This window comes from Fukomys damarensis, unplaced genomic scaffold (genome assembly GCF_012274545.1).
Source record: "Fukomys damarensis isolate Sample0158 unplaced genomic scaffold, DMR_v1.0_HiC HiC_scaffold_22, whole genome shotgun sequence".
Lineage (NCBI taxonomy): Eukaryota > Metazoa > Chordata > Mammalia > Rodentia > Bathyergidae > Fukomys > Fukomys damarensis.
The window spans coordinates 491,490-507,696 of NW_022900934.1; the positions used below are offsets into that span (position 1 = coordinate 491,490).

Sequence of the window (16,207 nt, forward strand, 5' to 3'; positions counted from 1 at the left end):
CCCGAACCCCGCGAAGCTGCACAAAACAACCGGCCGCGGAGGGGTGTCCACTGGGGCACTGCAAGCCGAACCGATTGCAAACCGAGGAGGGGACCGGCGCCGTGACCGAGAGCCGCGATCCGAGCCCAAAGGCCCGGGAGAGGAGGCGGGTGCCCGGCTTCAGCACGCAGGGTCAGAGGCTGCCGCTGGCCGCAGTCTCCATCGCAGGGAGTGAGGAGAAGCCTCACACCCAAGACTTTCTGGGCAGGAGACAGGATGACCGGGTCAGGAAGGAAAAGATAAAGGACAAATGGAGACCAAGATGGTGGCTTGAACTGCGTTACTGTAAGAGGACCTGTAGCTCTTGATCCGTTACTGTACGATGTATAATATCCAGTAAACATTACCAACCCCTCCCGGGGGTTGAACCCAAGGACGCTCTACCACTGAACATGGGCCCCACTTCTGCTCCCCTCCCGTCTTCCTTGCTTTTTTCTGCTACCTGGGATCATCTCAGGCCCTTGAGCTTGCCAGGAAGGTGCAGGGCCACTGAGCTACATCCCTGGGCCCCTTTTCTGTATTTTTAAAAATACGGAATGCTTCACAAATTTGCATTGCATCCTTGCACAGAGGCCATGCTAATCTCTGTATCATTCCAGTTTAGTATATGTGCTGCCGAAGCAAGCACTTTTCTGTATGTTTGAAATAGGGACTTACTGAATTGCCCAGGCTGACTTCAGACTTACGATCTTCCTGCCTCAGCCTTCCAAATAGCTGGGATTACAGGTGTGTGCAACCATGCCCTGTCATTTTTGTTTATTTATTTTAATGTTGCCCAGGCTGGCCTGCAACTCTTAGGCTCAGATGACCTACCTGCCTCAGCCTCCCAAGTAACTGGAACTGCAGGTACTCCTACTACACCCACAGCTTTTTTTTTTAAAACTCTTTGCTATATGTATGTATTATTTTTATTTTTTATAGTACCAGGGATCGAACACAGGACTTTGCACTTGCCAAGCAGGTGCGGCATCCCTGAGTTACATCCCTGGCCCATTCTTTGCTGTTTTTAGATCAAATACTTTATAGATGAAGACACAGAAAAGTTTAAGGCAAAAAGATAAATCAAGCAAACACTAACTTAAAGAAAGCTAGTTTAGCAATTATTAATATCATAGTAAACTTTTTTGGGGGGAAGCTTTGAGATAGGGTCTCACTGTATAGTTCTGAACTTGCTATATGGCTGGCCTTGAAGTCACTCTACCCCACCCTGACTTCCAACATGTGGTGATGCTCCTGCCTCAGCCTCTCAAATGTTGAGATTACAGGCGGTCTCCACCACACTGGGCAATAAAAGTAAACTTTTAAAAGAAGTCTCACTCAGGAGGGATTTGTGCTGTGGCAAGGGGGGTCAGTTCAGTAATGAGTGAAACAGTCCTGATATGTGTGCTTCTAATAGCTTGGTTCATAACCATGTGAAACCAAAGCTGCTGGCCCTAAAAGAGTGAAGTCTGATTCACAGGGAGAGAAGAGACGTGAGTGCAGTTCTCAGTGTTAAACTAACCTTGAATTTCTGGGGTAAAGGTGTCACTTCAAGGTGCCACTTCTGCCTCACATCTTTGGGTTGAACTTGGCGGTGTTTAGTCTCGCATCTGTGTTCAGACCTAGTGGCTGGTGGTAGCACAGCATGCAGCTTTACATTGCTGAACCAGAGCACCTGATGCATCTCCAAGCAGATCTCAAAGGCCGCCAACAACTCCTCAGAGGGCCAGAGCCGTGAGTCTGCTCTTCGACTTTAGTGAGCTGAAGTCAGAGTCATCAACAGGAACCAGAAGGACGCTGTGTGCTTCTGCGTGAAGCCGACACTCGTCCATGTTATATACGTCAGGGCCAGTCGCGTGGCAATTCTAAAACAATTTGACCTGAATGACCGTGAAAATATACTGTATCAAAACTGGACACCACCTCGAAAACAGCGTGTATAGCTCTTACTGTCCTCATTCGGAAAGAAGGAAGATTCTATTTGAAGAAGCAAGAGTGTGTTATGTACATGTACCAACTCCCTACAAGTATAATCATGGTATGCTAAAAAATTGTGAAACAAAGGAAACAAAGAGAAGACTAAGCTGCAAAGAATAAGAAGGGAGTGAAGAGCAGGTGTCAGTGGAAAAGGAAGGATCGGCACGGTGCACGCACCTGTAGTCCCAGCACTCTTGGAGGCCGAGAGAGGCGGACTGAGGGTCCTAGTCCAGTCTGGGCGATTTAGCAAGGCTCTGTCTCAAAATAGAAGAAGAGGTTGGGATTTAGCACAATGCAAAAGATTTGGGTTCCATCCCCAGTACTGATGGGAGACAGACAGGAGAAGCAGGGAGAGGGAGGGAGCAGGCATACAAAAACGACCCAGAAATGCACAGCGCCGAAGTTGGGTTGATAAGCTCCCATCTAAAGTGGTCAGTGAAAACAAGGCAAGCACCGTTTGCCAATAAAAGTTGTAGAAAAACCCACAAAATAACCAAATAAATAAATAAATTGGACTTCACACAAAAAATAGAAGTTATAGAAAGCTCATTACTGCAGATCTCATAGATACTGGGAAGATGTTAAAGGAATACTCCAAGCAACCTATGCCAAGCCTCAGAATATGTTGTAGGGAACAGGAAAATTCCTTGAAAATGCAGTTTATAAAAAACTGAAGCAAAAAGGGAGAGGAGTTGAGAGGTCTGTGATTTGCTCAGGAAACTGAATTATGACTGTGAAACCTCTCCACAAAGAAGCGCCGGACACACCAGCTGCCCTAGTGAATCGCTCCAGCAGTAAGAAAAGGGGATCGTCTGCTGCCTGCCTACTGGAGCCGGTGGCCAGGCTGGGACCCCAGACCTGACTGCAACTGTGGGATGCAGGACTCTTTGGGAGCAAGGGGGTTGGTGTGGTGTCTGGGCTTGTCTGGTGGGATGTGGCACGCTCATTTATATTTGGATTCATTTCTGAGATGCGCAGGGAGTCTGGTCTCCAGAAAATTGTAATATGACAAAATTAAAATTGTTGCCTGGTGGAAGACTCTGGAGATGGCACCACCCACCCTTCTGAGGAAGCCTCTCTGCCCATGCATGGCAGCAAACCTGGTGACCCTCGGTGGTTCACTGGCAGTTTCTTGAAGTCTCAGACACGATCATGAAAGAGGTATTTTGTTTGTTTTGCTATACTGGGGACTAAGCCCACAGAGGCTGTATCACTGAGCTACATCTCTAGCCCTCTTTTTATTTATATATTTTCATGTTTTTTGGGTTTGTTTTTGTTTTTGTTTTTTTGAGACAGGGCCTCACTATGTAGGTGAGACTGACCTGGAACTCACTATGTAGCCCAAGCTGGTCTCGAACTCACACCGATCCTCCTGCCTCATCCTCCCAAGTGCTGGGATTACAGGTGTGCACCACCACGTCCGGCTATATTTTCATGTTTTGAGATAGGGTCTCACTATGCAGACCAGGGTGGCCTGGAACTTACTTTTTTTTTTCTTTTGGTACCGGGGATTAAATTTAGGTCCTTGTGTTTACGAGGCAGGCAGCAGAGCCATTGAATTAAATCCCCAGCCCTGGAACTCACTAGATAGCTTAGGTTCGCCTTGAACTCCTGACAATCTTCCTGCCTCAGCCTCCTGAGTGCTGGGATTATAGGTGTGCATCCCCCCCACAAGGTTTTTAATTTTATTTTGTGACAGTGTTTCACTACATTGGCCAGGCTGGCCTCAAATTTGTGATCCTTCTGCCTCAGCCTCCTGAATAGCTGGGATTATAGGCGTGCTCTACCATGCCCCATGAAGAGGTTCCTGGATGTTCACTTGTGCACAGTGAGGCCTGACAGGCGTGGTACTGCAGTCCCAGTTTGAGAGGGCAGAGGAAGAGCCATGGTTACAGCCTGGGCTGCTGCCTCAGGGCTGGGGTTGGGAGGAGGCCAGAGCCTTCTTAGGTTTGGGACTGGCCCCGTCAGTGTGAATCGCAGCTGGACGTGGCCCGCTTTGTGTTTTGGACCGTTGCTCGCCAGCTTCTACCCTCCCGCTCCTCGGTGATCCTCGTGGGAGGCCTTGTGCATCCTGAGAACACTAGGTCCCCAGGGCGAGGCTTCCAGGTGTCGGCCACATGGGAGGGACCAACTCTCAGCTTAACGACCTCTGTCCTTCATTGCTGTCAGATGCTGTCTCCCCAGGTTGATGTTAAAGGCTGTTACTGTTCCCGGAATGAAACTACGTCTGTGACAGCATCACAGCATCACTGGTAATCTATAAAAAATCTTTTTTTCTTAGCATTGTGAGGAGCTCCCCTGCTGCACGGTGTCTTGCTGTGTTGCTCAGGCTGGTCTTGAACCCCGGCCCAGGATCTTCCTGCACGCCTGGCATGGCTCCTGTCCCACCGTGGAGGAGCAAGGATGCAACAGCCAGGAAGCTGGTGGGACTGAGCCACATCTCTGCCTGGGAACTGAGCCCTCAGACGGCGCAGCTCCGGGACCTCCTGCACGGTAGTCAGGGGCTCTGCCTGGCCCGACACCCTGCACTGTGGCATTGGGGATGGGAACCCGGCAGTGACTGTGTGCACTCGGACCAAGGCGCCGAAATACAGGCTGACTCACCGTCGCCAGAGAACTGTGGGAGGCATTAGTTGTTTCCAGTAAGAAACTGCTTCCATACTAGCAGGCAGCCTGGGGTGCTGCCACACCCCTATCCCTTTTTAAAGTTTAAGACTGGGTCTTGCTAGCCTCAGCCTCCCAAGTACTTGGGATTACAGGCGTGCACTACCATACCCACCTTGTGGGTCATCCCCAGCTGCGTCTCTGCCTTGAGCAAGCCCTCCTTACACAGGTGGGCTACCACGCGTCTGTTTTAAATTATTTTTTTAGAAAAACATGTGTTTCTGGCAGATGCCACTGTGCCTCATTGTGGCCGTTCACTGCCAGCCACCGTGAAGCCCACCACGTTCTTTGACTTTGCTGCTGCCGGTGAGCCCTTGACTCCTTCGAGCTGTTTTCAGAGTCTCAAAGACGACAGAAAAGTTTTGTGCTCTGAGCACTGGAAAGGGTTTGGAAATTAGGGTTCCTGCTCTCACAGAATTATTCCAGGACTTATGCACCGAGGTGGTGGCTTCATGGCCCTGACGCTGAGAGCTCCCTCCTGAAGCACACAGGTCTTGGCACTCCGTCCATGGCAAACGCTGGGCCAAACACAAGCGTCTCCCAGCTTTCCTTCTGCACGGCCAGACTGAGTGGCTGGAGGGCAAGCATGCGGTCTCTGGGAAGGTGAAGGAGGGCATGGACACTGCTTCGGGTCCAGGAATGGCAAGACCAGTAAGGAGGTCACCGTTCTCGCCTGTGGACGACCCTGGTGTGCGTGACCGTGCGGACCAGGCCGTTCCTCTCGCTCAGGAGGGCACCTCCACCCCACCTGCTGCTCACAGCGTCCCATCGGCTCTGCTCTCACTGTGCTCCTCTGGTTCCTTATTTTCCTTGTTCCCCTCCAAACAGAGCTGGATTGCAGAGCTAAGTTTATGGTTATGAATAAAAACTAAGCAATGATCTAAAAATGTGTTTTGATATAGAGATAAGTATTTATTTGACATGCAGGTCTGAATCATTAAAGGAGGTAAAAATATGTAATTCAAAATTTTAACTTTCATAGCTATAGAAGTAGTACAGAAGCCATAGCTATGTCCCCCATAAGTTGTTTTAAATAAAATCATGTGGAAACCCATTTCCTGTGTCTCCTTCCCTTCCTAGAGCTTGTGGCGCCTTTGCCCCGGAGGGTGGGGCTGCGAAGAGCCAGAGGCGGGAGGTGTGGCTGCAAGAGGAGCCTGGTTTTGTGGCCTGACTCCCTGGTGGTCAGGAAGGTGCGCCTCTTGGCAGCTCCAGGTGTGGTGTGGGTCACGGCCGGAACCTGTGCCCTGCCGGTCAGACGCTCTAGGCCTGCACCTGCCCGCTGTGCCCGCCCACTGCTGCTCGGGGCTTAGCGTGCACCTCCATGCTTCTTCTGCCGCGGATGCACAGTTGCGCCGGCTGAACAGCATGTGGGGACCTGCGGAGCAGGTGGCGGTGAGGGCCTCCCTGCACAGGGCCGGGAGAGGCCTAGCACAGCACAGGGAATAGTGGTCACGGCAGGCGGCTGGTCGCGGCCAAGCATCACGCTCAAGGGGAGAGATGGAAGCAAGTGTTCACAACAGAATCTGAAATGAGCTCACTGAAACATTTAAATGACTGGTTAAAAACATGGCATTACAGCGGGGCACACACCCATGATCCCAGCACTTTGGGAAATTGAGGCAGGATGATCCCGGGCAACTTAGTGACTTAACAAGAATCTGTCTCAAAAACGAAAGAAAAGAAAAGAACTATGAGGTAGCTTAGTGGGTAAGCTCTAGGCTCAATCCCTAGTGTCATGTCACAAAAACAGACAGCAAACCAACCAGCCCACAAAACCAGAGTGTCACAGAGAGGCTGCACTGTGTTGGGTGTGATGTTCCACACACTGCACACATTTCAGTCCAGTGCTGTAAGGACACACGATTTAAAGGAGACATGACTGTGATGGTTTCACCCTTTGGGCTGCGTGAAACACTCCCTGCACACCATGGGGAGCCCCTAAATGTGAGGAAGGGGTTCACATCTGATGAAAGGGCTTTGGGGACCACGTTCTCAGCCCCGCGGAGAGAATGGTGGCTCTGGCGAGGGCCTGCACTAGAAGCTGTGATGCCCTCATGCTTGGCATGGGGGAACCTGGCGTCGGCTTAGCGCCCATCTAGAGCCTCTGGTTCTCGTGTCTGGCCTTTATCCCTGCCTGGAGGCACTGTTTGTGGAGTGCTGGCTTGGGAATGTGAGCGGAGCCTCACAGCAGAACTCGCTGTGGTCCCCTGGTGCTGCCAGGACCTGCAGGAGTCCAGGCTCATCTCCAAGTCCCGTGTCGGTGGGCACCCCATGGTCTGCTGCGTTTCTGAGGCTGGCCGCTGGGCACATTTACTGCGGGAGGTGGTGACAAAGGGCCCTGCTGCGTTGTGTGTGGGGCAGGCAGAACAGCACCAGTTAAACTGCCAAGCGGCTTCCCTGGCAGACGGTGCCTGCTGCCTCCTCTGCTGTCTTCTGTGCCTGTGCTGCACCCAGCACGGCTTTCTCGTCTGCTTCCCAGAGGCTGCGTCCAGCCCATTCTCGTGCCTGGTGCCACTCCTGTGCGTGCATGGGGTCTGAGCGGTCGGGGGTCTGGGCAGGATCCAGCTGGATCGTGCAGGTCTCCTCGGCTGGGATTGGCCTGGGGCCTTGGCGGCCCGAGGCGTGACTGCCTCCCAGGGCGTGGGCTGCGGAAGTGGCAGAGCGGCACCCTGACACCCGCACCACTGTTTTTCAGTGAATGAGTTCACGGTGATCAGGAAGAAGTTCAAGTGCCCCTACTGCAGCTTCTCGGCCATGCACCAGTGCATCCTCAAGCGGCACATGCGCTCGCACACGGGGGAGCGGCCCTACCCGTGCGAGATCTGCGGGAAGAAGTTCACGCGGCGCGAGCACATGAAGCGGCACACGCTGGTGAGTGCGGGCGAGCAAGGTCCACTCTGTGGGGGGAAAAGCTGCACCCTGCTGGAGACCCTGCAGTTAGGTTCCAGCACCCCAGTACCCTGCCCAGAATATGACACAGGCCTGGGGGAAAAATACACTATGAGAACCAGGAGAGAAAGTGGGGGCCGGGCCGACCAATGCCGGTGCACCCAACAAAGGTGCTGGCCAGGCCCAGGCACTGACTTTATCGGCAATCAGTTGGGGTAAAGGCGAGCTGCGTGCAGTTCTTTGGAGTTGAATGTAAACAGGGTTCATAAAGGACAGGACAAAGCGAATTAGGAACAGAATAGACAAAGTATATGGTTGTAGTTAGAACACTGTCCTTCTAGTCTGAAGGTTTTAGCTGTGGGAACGGAATTAGGGTGTGAGTTACTCTGACCTCAGCACGTAGGCTTCAGCCAGACTCACTTCTCAAAACTGTGGGGTTCACTCTTCACAGCTGGCCTTGGGCATCATCAGGATTACAGTCCGCTGCATCTCCCCCTGCTCTCTTTGGAAACAGCAGCTGCATCAGTGTGAGCTGCGACTGTTTCAGGGGCCTGTTTGCTCCCGGGCCTCATCAGCAGGTGTGCATCAGGTCTGGTGATCTTCCCAGGTCCGAAGGCCATCGTAAGTGAGGAGTCGCTCAGATGCGGCCTTTGCATGGCTCTCAGCAGGGTGTCACAGCAGGCTGCTTGCAGCGAATCCATCATCCTGGTCCATGGTGGCGCGTTCTGGGATGACAGCCACAGCATCTTTTTATTTTCTGTTGAAAAATAAGCATACCTGGCCCCTATGTTATTAATTGCATCAAGCCACTTACCTTTTATTTAGGACATTCTTTGACGACACTAGTATCTAGGACATGTCTATAGATCTTTCTTTGTATATATTTACTTTGCATGAGGAGATCTAAAAAAATTTAAATGAACATAACAAGATCTAACTAAACTTGTGGAAGTAACTGTACCTCCTTTTTGTTTTTGTAATTGAGTTTTTAGGGAAAAGTTTTTAGGGAACTTGTCCCCATGAGTTATCCCGTGGACCCATGTCACAAGGACTTACAATGTGTCTGACTGACTTAGCTGTCTGTACTAATTTCTTCTGTAAAGAGGAAATCTATAATCTTCAACTGCAGTTAGGGGAGAAAAGATGTAGTTTCAATCCAACTGATTTGAGCTGAGAAGGGTCAATGTAGGGAAGACCATAGTTAGGGGCTCTCTTTAGGGAGCTAACTTAATAAAAATCATGTTGTAACTTAACAATTTATTTTTTCTTTTGGTTCTGGGAATTGAACTTGGGACCTAGTGCTTACGAGGCTGGTGGCAGCACCACTGCGCTAAATCCCTGGTCCTACCAGATTGACATTATAAAGACAGTATATAATTGTTTAATTACATTGTGGGCCAGGGATTTAGCGCAGTGGTGTCTCCACCTGCCTCATAAGTGCTAGGTCCTGAGTTCGATCTCTGGTACCAAAAAACAAAACAAAACAAACTAATTAAAGTCAATCTGGTGGATTTTGGTAAAAAAAAAATCTAGCACATCTGTTGTTGATTTTTTTTTTTTTTTTTTTTTTTTTTTTTTTGGTACAGGGATTGAACTCGTGTTGATTTTATCTATATTAATCATATGGAGTTTGGCAGCCTATAACAAAAATAAATTTTTAAAGAAATTACAGTATGTATAATCAAAGTATAAGTATTAAAATAAAAAAAGCAGATTGGGGAAGGATCCCTATTTAAAAGCTGTTTCTATTGATTTTTTTTTTTTTTTTTTGGCACGGGGGATTGAACCTGGGTCTTTGCGCTGCAAGGCAGGCCACCAAACCGCTGAGCTAAATCCCCGGCCCTAAAAACTGTTTCTAAAAGACTAAAATAGTGATTGTAATCTGCTGGCTCTTAGACCCTTTCACTAAAGGAAGTTATCTAAAAGTCTGATATTTTGTCACAGTTTTTCTTTAAATTTAAAAAAATTAAAAATTGATTGAGCTCAGTGTTCCTTACAGGCACAGGGACCTGAGTTCAATCCCCAGTACCAAAAAAATAAATAAAATAAAAAAATAAAGATTGTGGATTCACATAAAAAGATTAAAAATTTAATAATTAAAAAACAATTTTAGCTAAAGTTTTTTTTAAAAAAACTATTGTTGAGATCTATAAATTTTACAATAATTTTTTCTTTCTTTCTTTCTTTCTTTTTTGTTACCAGGGATCAAACTCAGGACTTGTGCTTGCAAGACAAGCGCAGTGCCCCTGAACTAAATCCTTGGCCCTTACCATAGTTTTTTTTAATGACCCATAACAGTGGCAAGCCATCAGTATAGTTGGAAACTGCCACTAGGGGTCAGCAATTGAAGCCCCTTCTTATATCCAGCTTTATTACTGTGGTCTTGATATATCTTTGGATTATACTTTTCTACTGCATGTTCAAGATCAAGTTAAGGTGAAGACCTGTATTAATAAGAGTTAACCTCTTGTTCTCTATCAAAGTCAGTTAAGTCTACTCAGGCATTACTTTGAAGCCTTTCAGCTCCTGTCAGTGTCAGCCATCAGGATGGGTCACAGCCTTGCTTGACCATGTTGCTTTCAGTGAAAGCAGGGGAGATTTTTCCCTTCAAGTGACTCTCCTTTGGCACACTTTACATTTGTAGATTCTTATCTTTTTTTGGTGTCCAATGAGCTCCCTGCTCAGGAGGTTGGGTGACTTACTGAAGTTGTAGGATCTTATAGAAAAAGTTCTCTCATAACCTGGGTTGTTTATAGACCTTGAAGGGCCAGGGCCAAAATATTGGTTGTCTTCTTAGCCCAGTTACCTAATTCTGGTCTCTAAACTTTAGATGTTGGAACACTCAGAAGAGAAAATAAATAACATTAGCATTACAATGGGAGTAGTGAACTTAATTATTATAATTTTACCTGGATATCAAGCACTTTAAATATAAAATATAGTTAGGAGGCTATTATTACTATCAATCATGGCTGTTCTAATAGTTGTAAATTCCTATAAAACGTTAACAGAAAAAAAGCTTCAAATCAAGAGCCACACATATTTTAGCATGACAATCATGATATTATCTTTATGACATACTTAAATGTCCATCTTAGTATAAAATAGCCATTGTTAAACGTACTCATCCATCTACTAAAACACAAAAATTATTATTCAAATGATCTTTTTTTGGTACCAGGGATCGAACTTGGGACCTTGCACTTGTGAGGCAGGTGGCAGAACCACTGAGCTAGATCCCCAGCCCTAAAATTATCTTTTGATAAGATGCTATCTAAAGAAAATATATCACCAGCCTATAAATGTACCTGTTAAGTAGCTGGAGTATAAGAGAGAGGCAAATACGTAAATCAAAAGGAAGTTATTACCATATATTAGAAAACTTGTACAGTCAGAAAGCATGAATACATTTAGTATACTTGAAAACAGTAATAATTAATACAATTATATGAAATCTTGCCTTTTTAGTTTTGTACTAAAAGCAGCTTTTCAATAAAACCTTGTTTTCACAGGAAATTTAATCTTTTGATAATAACCAGTATAAATATATCACAAAAACATATTCAGAACTTAACCCTTTGATGAAAACTAATATAAACATATTACGATAGCATATTTAAGTAATATTCATTGATGTAAGTCTCTTATAAGGCTATGAAAACTATTGGGGTCAGTCTGTTGTAAGACTTTGGAAACTGTTGAGGTCCCCCTAGTAAGCAAAGACTGGAAAATATTTCCATGCAGCCACTCCTTTGTTTACCAAGGGGAGTCCCTTTAAAAAAATTTATTTTTGTTTGCAGTACTGGGGATCAAACTCAGGACCTTGTACTTGTAAGGCAGGTGCAGTGCCACTGAGCTACATCCCCAGCCAAAGCAGTTTTTCTAAACTGAAGGGTCTTCATTTATTACCTTGGCAAAGTTTATTTAATAATCTATAAGAACCAGATGGTAACTATACATTATTTTTAATCAGTTAAAAGTTTTGGAGTGATCATATTTAGACAACAGTATATATTATGTCATTTTGATCTGTTAGAAACCTGGGGAAAAAAAGAAATGCATGTTTTTTACTTTAATAACCTTTATAATAAGCCAATTTAAATTATAGGCAAATATCTTTTTAAAAAATTTTAAAGGGAAAAAATTGTTGAGCTCACACAAATTGGCTATATTACTGGACAGACAAATGGACAAACATATAAGACAATTTATAAAACTAGAGTGCACTTAAATATATTTAGCCTAATTGAATTATAATATCCTTTTATAATTTTTAGGTTTATAATTATACTTTTTTTTTTTTGGTACCGGGGATCAAACTTGGGCCCGTGTGCTTGCAAGGCAGGTGGCAGAACCACTGAGCCAAATCCCCAGCCCTAGGTTTATAATTATAAATAAGACTAGTCAAAACTTTTTGTAAGTCAATTAAGAGATCTCTTGTAGAATTAGAGTCAGAAGGAATGAAACCTAGTTATGCCTGTAAATGTAAACCTTTTATAACAAACTTGAAACAAGTAGACATACATATTTACTTGATAAATCACTTCTGCACATGTTCTCAAAGTACATAGGTCTTTTAATCTTGTATCTACATATCTCTATATGCTTCTAACATGACAAACGTACAAAATCCTTTCATATCAAAAGTATATCTCTTTTTTTTTCTGGTACCAGGAAAAGTATATCTCATTTACTTTGTAGCCTTAATATTTTTCCTCCATCTCACTTAATACAAACCTATAACTTGCTTCAGTGGTTTAAATTTTAAAGTGTCCTTTTTTTCTGTTCTCAGATTGTTACATTTTAAAATTTGACTAGCTGCCAATAGAACAGTAGTAACCTTGAGTTCTTCATAACAAGTCTGTGAGAGAGTAGGTCAAGTTAACCGTATAATTACAATTCAAGAATTTGTAATGCAAGAGAAATGTTTTAAGCACACCGATTAAACATCATCTAAATTGAAACATATATTTATCAATTAGCTAAAATTTGTAATTTGATTTCTCTAGTAAAATCTCTTTGTGAAAGAGCAGTTGCTCTAAAACTGTAAACAGTTCTCACCAGCAGCTGAGTGCCTTGGAGCAGAAGCTTGAGTGACTCCCAGGCTCCGTTATTTGAATCTCAAAACAGAGCACACAAGGCTCCAAGTTTTCAAGGTCTCAGTTAAAGTCTCAGGGGGAGATAACTTTGTTGTTGTTGAGCTGTCTGTATGTTAGTTTTGACAAACTCCCTAAGTTCCATGTAAAGTTCTCCTTTGTGAAAAATGACTATTATTATTATTGTTTTGGTACCAGGGATCAAACTCAGGACCCTGCTCTTGCAAGGCAGGTGGTGGAGCCACTGAGCTCAATCCAGGTCCTGATAATTATGTTTCACTATCTTCTGCAGCATTTATTTAAACACTGCAGGCTGGCTTGGGCCAAAAGCGATTACCCATGTTTTAGTCCTGACTGATTCCCTTTACTACCGTCTCGCATGTGAAGCACCTGCCTCTTGTCTGGGTTTTTCTTCCTGTTTGGACTGCCTTATCTCGATGCCAGGTTCACTGTATCATCGATTAGTTTTTCTTTCTCTTTTTTGCTTTTCATTATGAGCAGTCTCACTGAGCAGGTGATTGCGCTTGGTTCAAGGCCCCACAGTGAGCACCAATTACTGGAGACCCTGCAGTTAGGTTCCAGTACCCTGCCGAGGACATGACAGAGGTGTGAGAAATAAATACACCAGGAGACAGAAATAAGAGAAAGTGGGGGCCGGGCCGACCAATGCCGGTGCACCCAACAAAGGCGCTGGCCAGGCCCAGGCACTGACTTTATCGGCAATCAGTTGGGGTAAAGGCGAGCTACGTGCAGTTTCTATGGAGATGAATGTAAACAGGGCTCATAAAGGACAGGACAAAGCGAATTAGGTGGCGAGCTACGTGCAGTTTCTATGGAGATGAATGTAAACAGGGCTCATAAAGGACAGGACAAAGCGAATTAGGAACAGAATAGACAAAGTATATGGTTGTAGTTAGAACACTGTCCTTCTAGTCTGAAGGTTTTACCTGTGGGAACGGAATTAGGGTGTGAGTTACTCAGACCTCAGCACGTAGGCTTCAGCCAGACTCACTTCTCAAAACTGTGGGGTTCACTCTTCACAGCCGGCTTTGGGCATCATCAGGATTACAGTCCGCTGCATCTCCCACCTAATAGGGCCCCCACGGCTGCACTCAGGCCTGTGTGCAGAAGCCGGTCACCTGCCACCATCGCCCACCTGCCGGCCTCCATGCCCTGGCCTCATCTGCTTGTGCCCTGCACCTGTACCCAGCGCAGGCTCAGCACCTGGCAGGCACCCAGAGGGATGAACTAGCAAGGCCAGGTGGGTAAAGCATTGCCTGGGGCTCTGCCCTTGGCTCCCCACATATGTGTCTTCGTGTGAGGTGAAGACATAGGGAGCAGGAAGGGCCTGCGACAAAGGACAGGCCAAAGACAGACCCAGGGCCACTCATAGCCACCAGCGGGTAGGGAGCAGGGTTTTGCGCTTTTTCTCTAGTTGGATTTGCTTTAATTCAAGTAATAAGCCAGAGATGATCTCACAGAAGAACTTATAAAACCTTGGAAGGACATCTGTACCTATTTCTATATTTTTCCTATCCAGGGAGAATCAAATCTTGTTTTTCACACTGATAGGGGCTGAACAGGCTTAGCAATGGCAGTTGATAGGATTTTCTTACACAAAACTACATTGATGTTGGAATAAACCATTTTTTTTTTTTTTTTGCTTTTTGAGAGTGTCTCACTGTAGTTCAGGCTGGCCTTGAACTCATTATGTAGTTTGGGCTGGCCTCAAACTCACGGCGATCATCCTGCCTCAGCCTCCTGGGTGCTTGGGATCACAGGCATGTGGTACCATGCCTGGCCTGCGGTAAACCTCTTGACCCATGTGAGAGCCCTACTGTCTGTCCTCTGCCTTGGGCAGCGCCTGGATGTTTACCTTGTAGTTCATGGCTGGATTTCCGAGTCTTAACTCTGGAAAAAGACACTTAAACATTTGAAGCTGGCCTTTTTCTAAGAAGGGGATCTGTATGTAGCTTCCCCAGTGAACAGGGAGCTCTCTGACAGGGCAGCTCAGCAGCCCCTGGGCCGGCCAAGCCTCACTGCCTGTGATCTCCTCCCTGACACGTGACAAACTCTCCAGTGCCACTAGGGTTAGGGATGTGGTGGCTGGGAGCTTGCCAAGTGTCACGGAGCAGGCTGCCCCTGCTCTGCAGCCACCCCTCCCAGGGCTTGGTAATGGTTGCTATGGCACCCTTCCCTCTCCTTCCTAAGCGTGTGTCCTCCACGACAGGTGGTGCCTGACCGTCTGGTCCTGTGAGAGGCTCCCAAGATACCTCTGCCACTTCCTGAGCAGCCAGCACAGTACCCAGGCCATCGGGGTCTGAGGGAATGCTAGCTCCTGCAGCCCTTCCTGGGCCTGCTCCTGCCTGATCGTCCTCAACGAGAACACAGTTCTTCCTGAGACTGCTCTAGAAATTTGATTTTTTTTGTAGAGGGAAACAGAGGGAAGACAGGTTTAAAATAGAGTAAAACAAGGCAACAAGAGAATGCAAAGAAGGATCCTGAGTTCCAAGCTCTAGAATTATCCTGTGGGTGGCCCCAGCTCTGAGGCCATTACCTGTCCCAAGGTTCTCAGGTGATTGCCTGCCATCATGCTGTGGGACGCCCAGGTTGTTTGAAGTGAGTTGGGCAGTGGTCATTTGTGTTTTAATGGCTTGGGGTCGTGTGGGAGTTTGTGGTAGCTCTGCCTTCAAAAAGGGCAGGTTCCAGAGGAGGTTGTCCTGGGTGGGCCAGGGATGGTGAGAGGTAGCTCACAGAGGCCCAGCCAGGACCACAGCGACTGCAGGAGTTGCACTCCTGGCGGGAGGCAGGATCAGTAGGCTGCCCAGCCCACACCCACCCACTCCCCACCCCACCCCTATCTCTTCCTTGTCGTCCTTTGCTCCCCTGTTATTCCCCAGCACCCAGACACAGGCCAGGACCCAGCTTTTGATTGCAGGTGGGGGGGGTCTCCCCGTCTTTGCCCCCAGGCCTAGCGCCAGCGGGATCTTTCTGTTTCACCCTGACCTGGGCAGCCAGGCCAGCTCCCTCTGCCCCAGACAGTATGGTAGGACTGGCACAGAAGCTGCTCCGGTAAGCAGCCTGTCCTTGCAGAGGTCTGGAGGGAGTGGAGCTTTAGGCAGAGGGAGCAGTGCGACTGGGGGAGCTTGTGGCCGGGTGTGGAGGGCCCGGACACGCAGTATGTGGGGCCCCACTTGGACCTGGCCCAGATAGAAGGGGGCTCCGCGGGTCTGGGGAGAGGGCACTGCTGCCCCTGGTGGACAGCATTTCCTTTGATCGCCTTTGTTTGGTACCACCTGTAACTCTGCGCCTTTGAATTCTGGGCAGGCGGTAGGGTCAGAGCGGATCTGTCTCCCCTAGGCCTTCCCCTGGACTGTCCCTCCTCCCCGGCCCCTCAGGGCCAAAGACACCGCACCCCACGCTACCCTGCTCCTCCCGCTGATTGCCCTGTCCCCCCAGGTGCACAGCAAGGACAAGAAGTACGTGTGCAAGGTGTGCAGCCGCGTGTTCATGTCAGCCGCCAGCGTGGGCATTAAGCACGGCTCGCGGCGCCACGGCGTGTG

General features: G+C 47.4%; 1 protein-coding gene and 1 non-coding gene across 9 annotated transcripts in view; one reads left to right on the forward strand and one right to left on the reverse strand.

Annotated features, from left to right (window-relative positions):
* Zbtb46 (zinc finger and BTB domain containing 46) overlaps positions 1-16,201 on the forward strand; it is a 67,725-nt gene extending 51,524 nt beyond the window's left edge. For 6 of the 8 annotated variants that reach the window (XM_010633369.3, XM_019208841.2, XM_010633370.3 and 3 more), the window contains 3 exons: positions 7,355-7,530; positions 13,740-13,905; positions 16,104-16,201. In XM_010633369.3, coding sequence (XP_010631671.1) covers positions 7,355-7,530; positions 13,740-13,905; positions 16,104-16,180 — 419 coding nt within the window. In that variant the 3' untranslated portion in view covers positions 16,181-16,201. Of the gene's footprint in view, positions 1-7,354; positions 7,531-13,687; positions 14,308-16,103 lie in introns of those variants that run through there. The other 2 variants (XM_010633373.2, XM_019208843.2) reach the window with 2 other exon arrangements.
* On the reverse strand, positions 565-667 carry LOC117287269. Its single transcript, XR_004518503.1, has one exon. It is a non-coding gene; the product is annotated as a U6 spliceosomal RNA (small nuclear RNA).
* Positions 16,202-16,207: the final 6 nt, after the last annotated feature.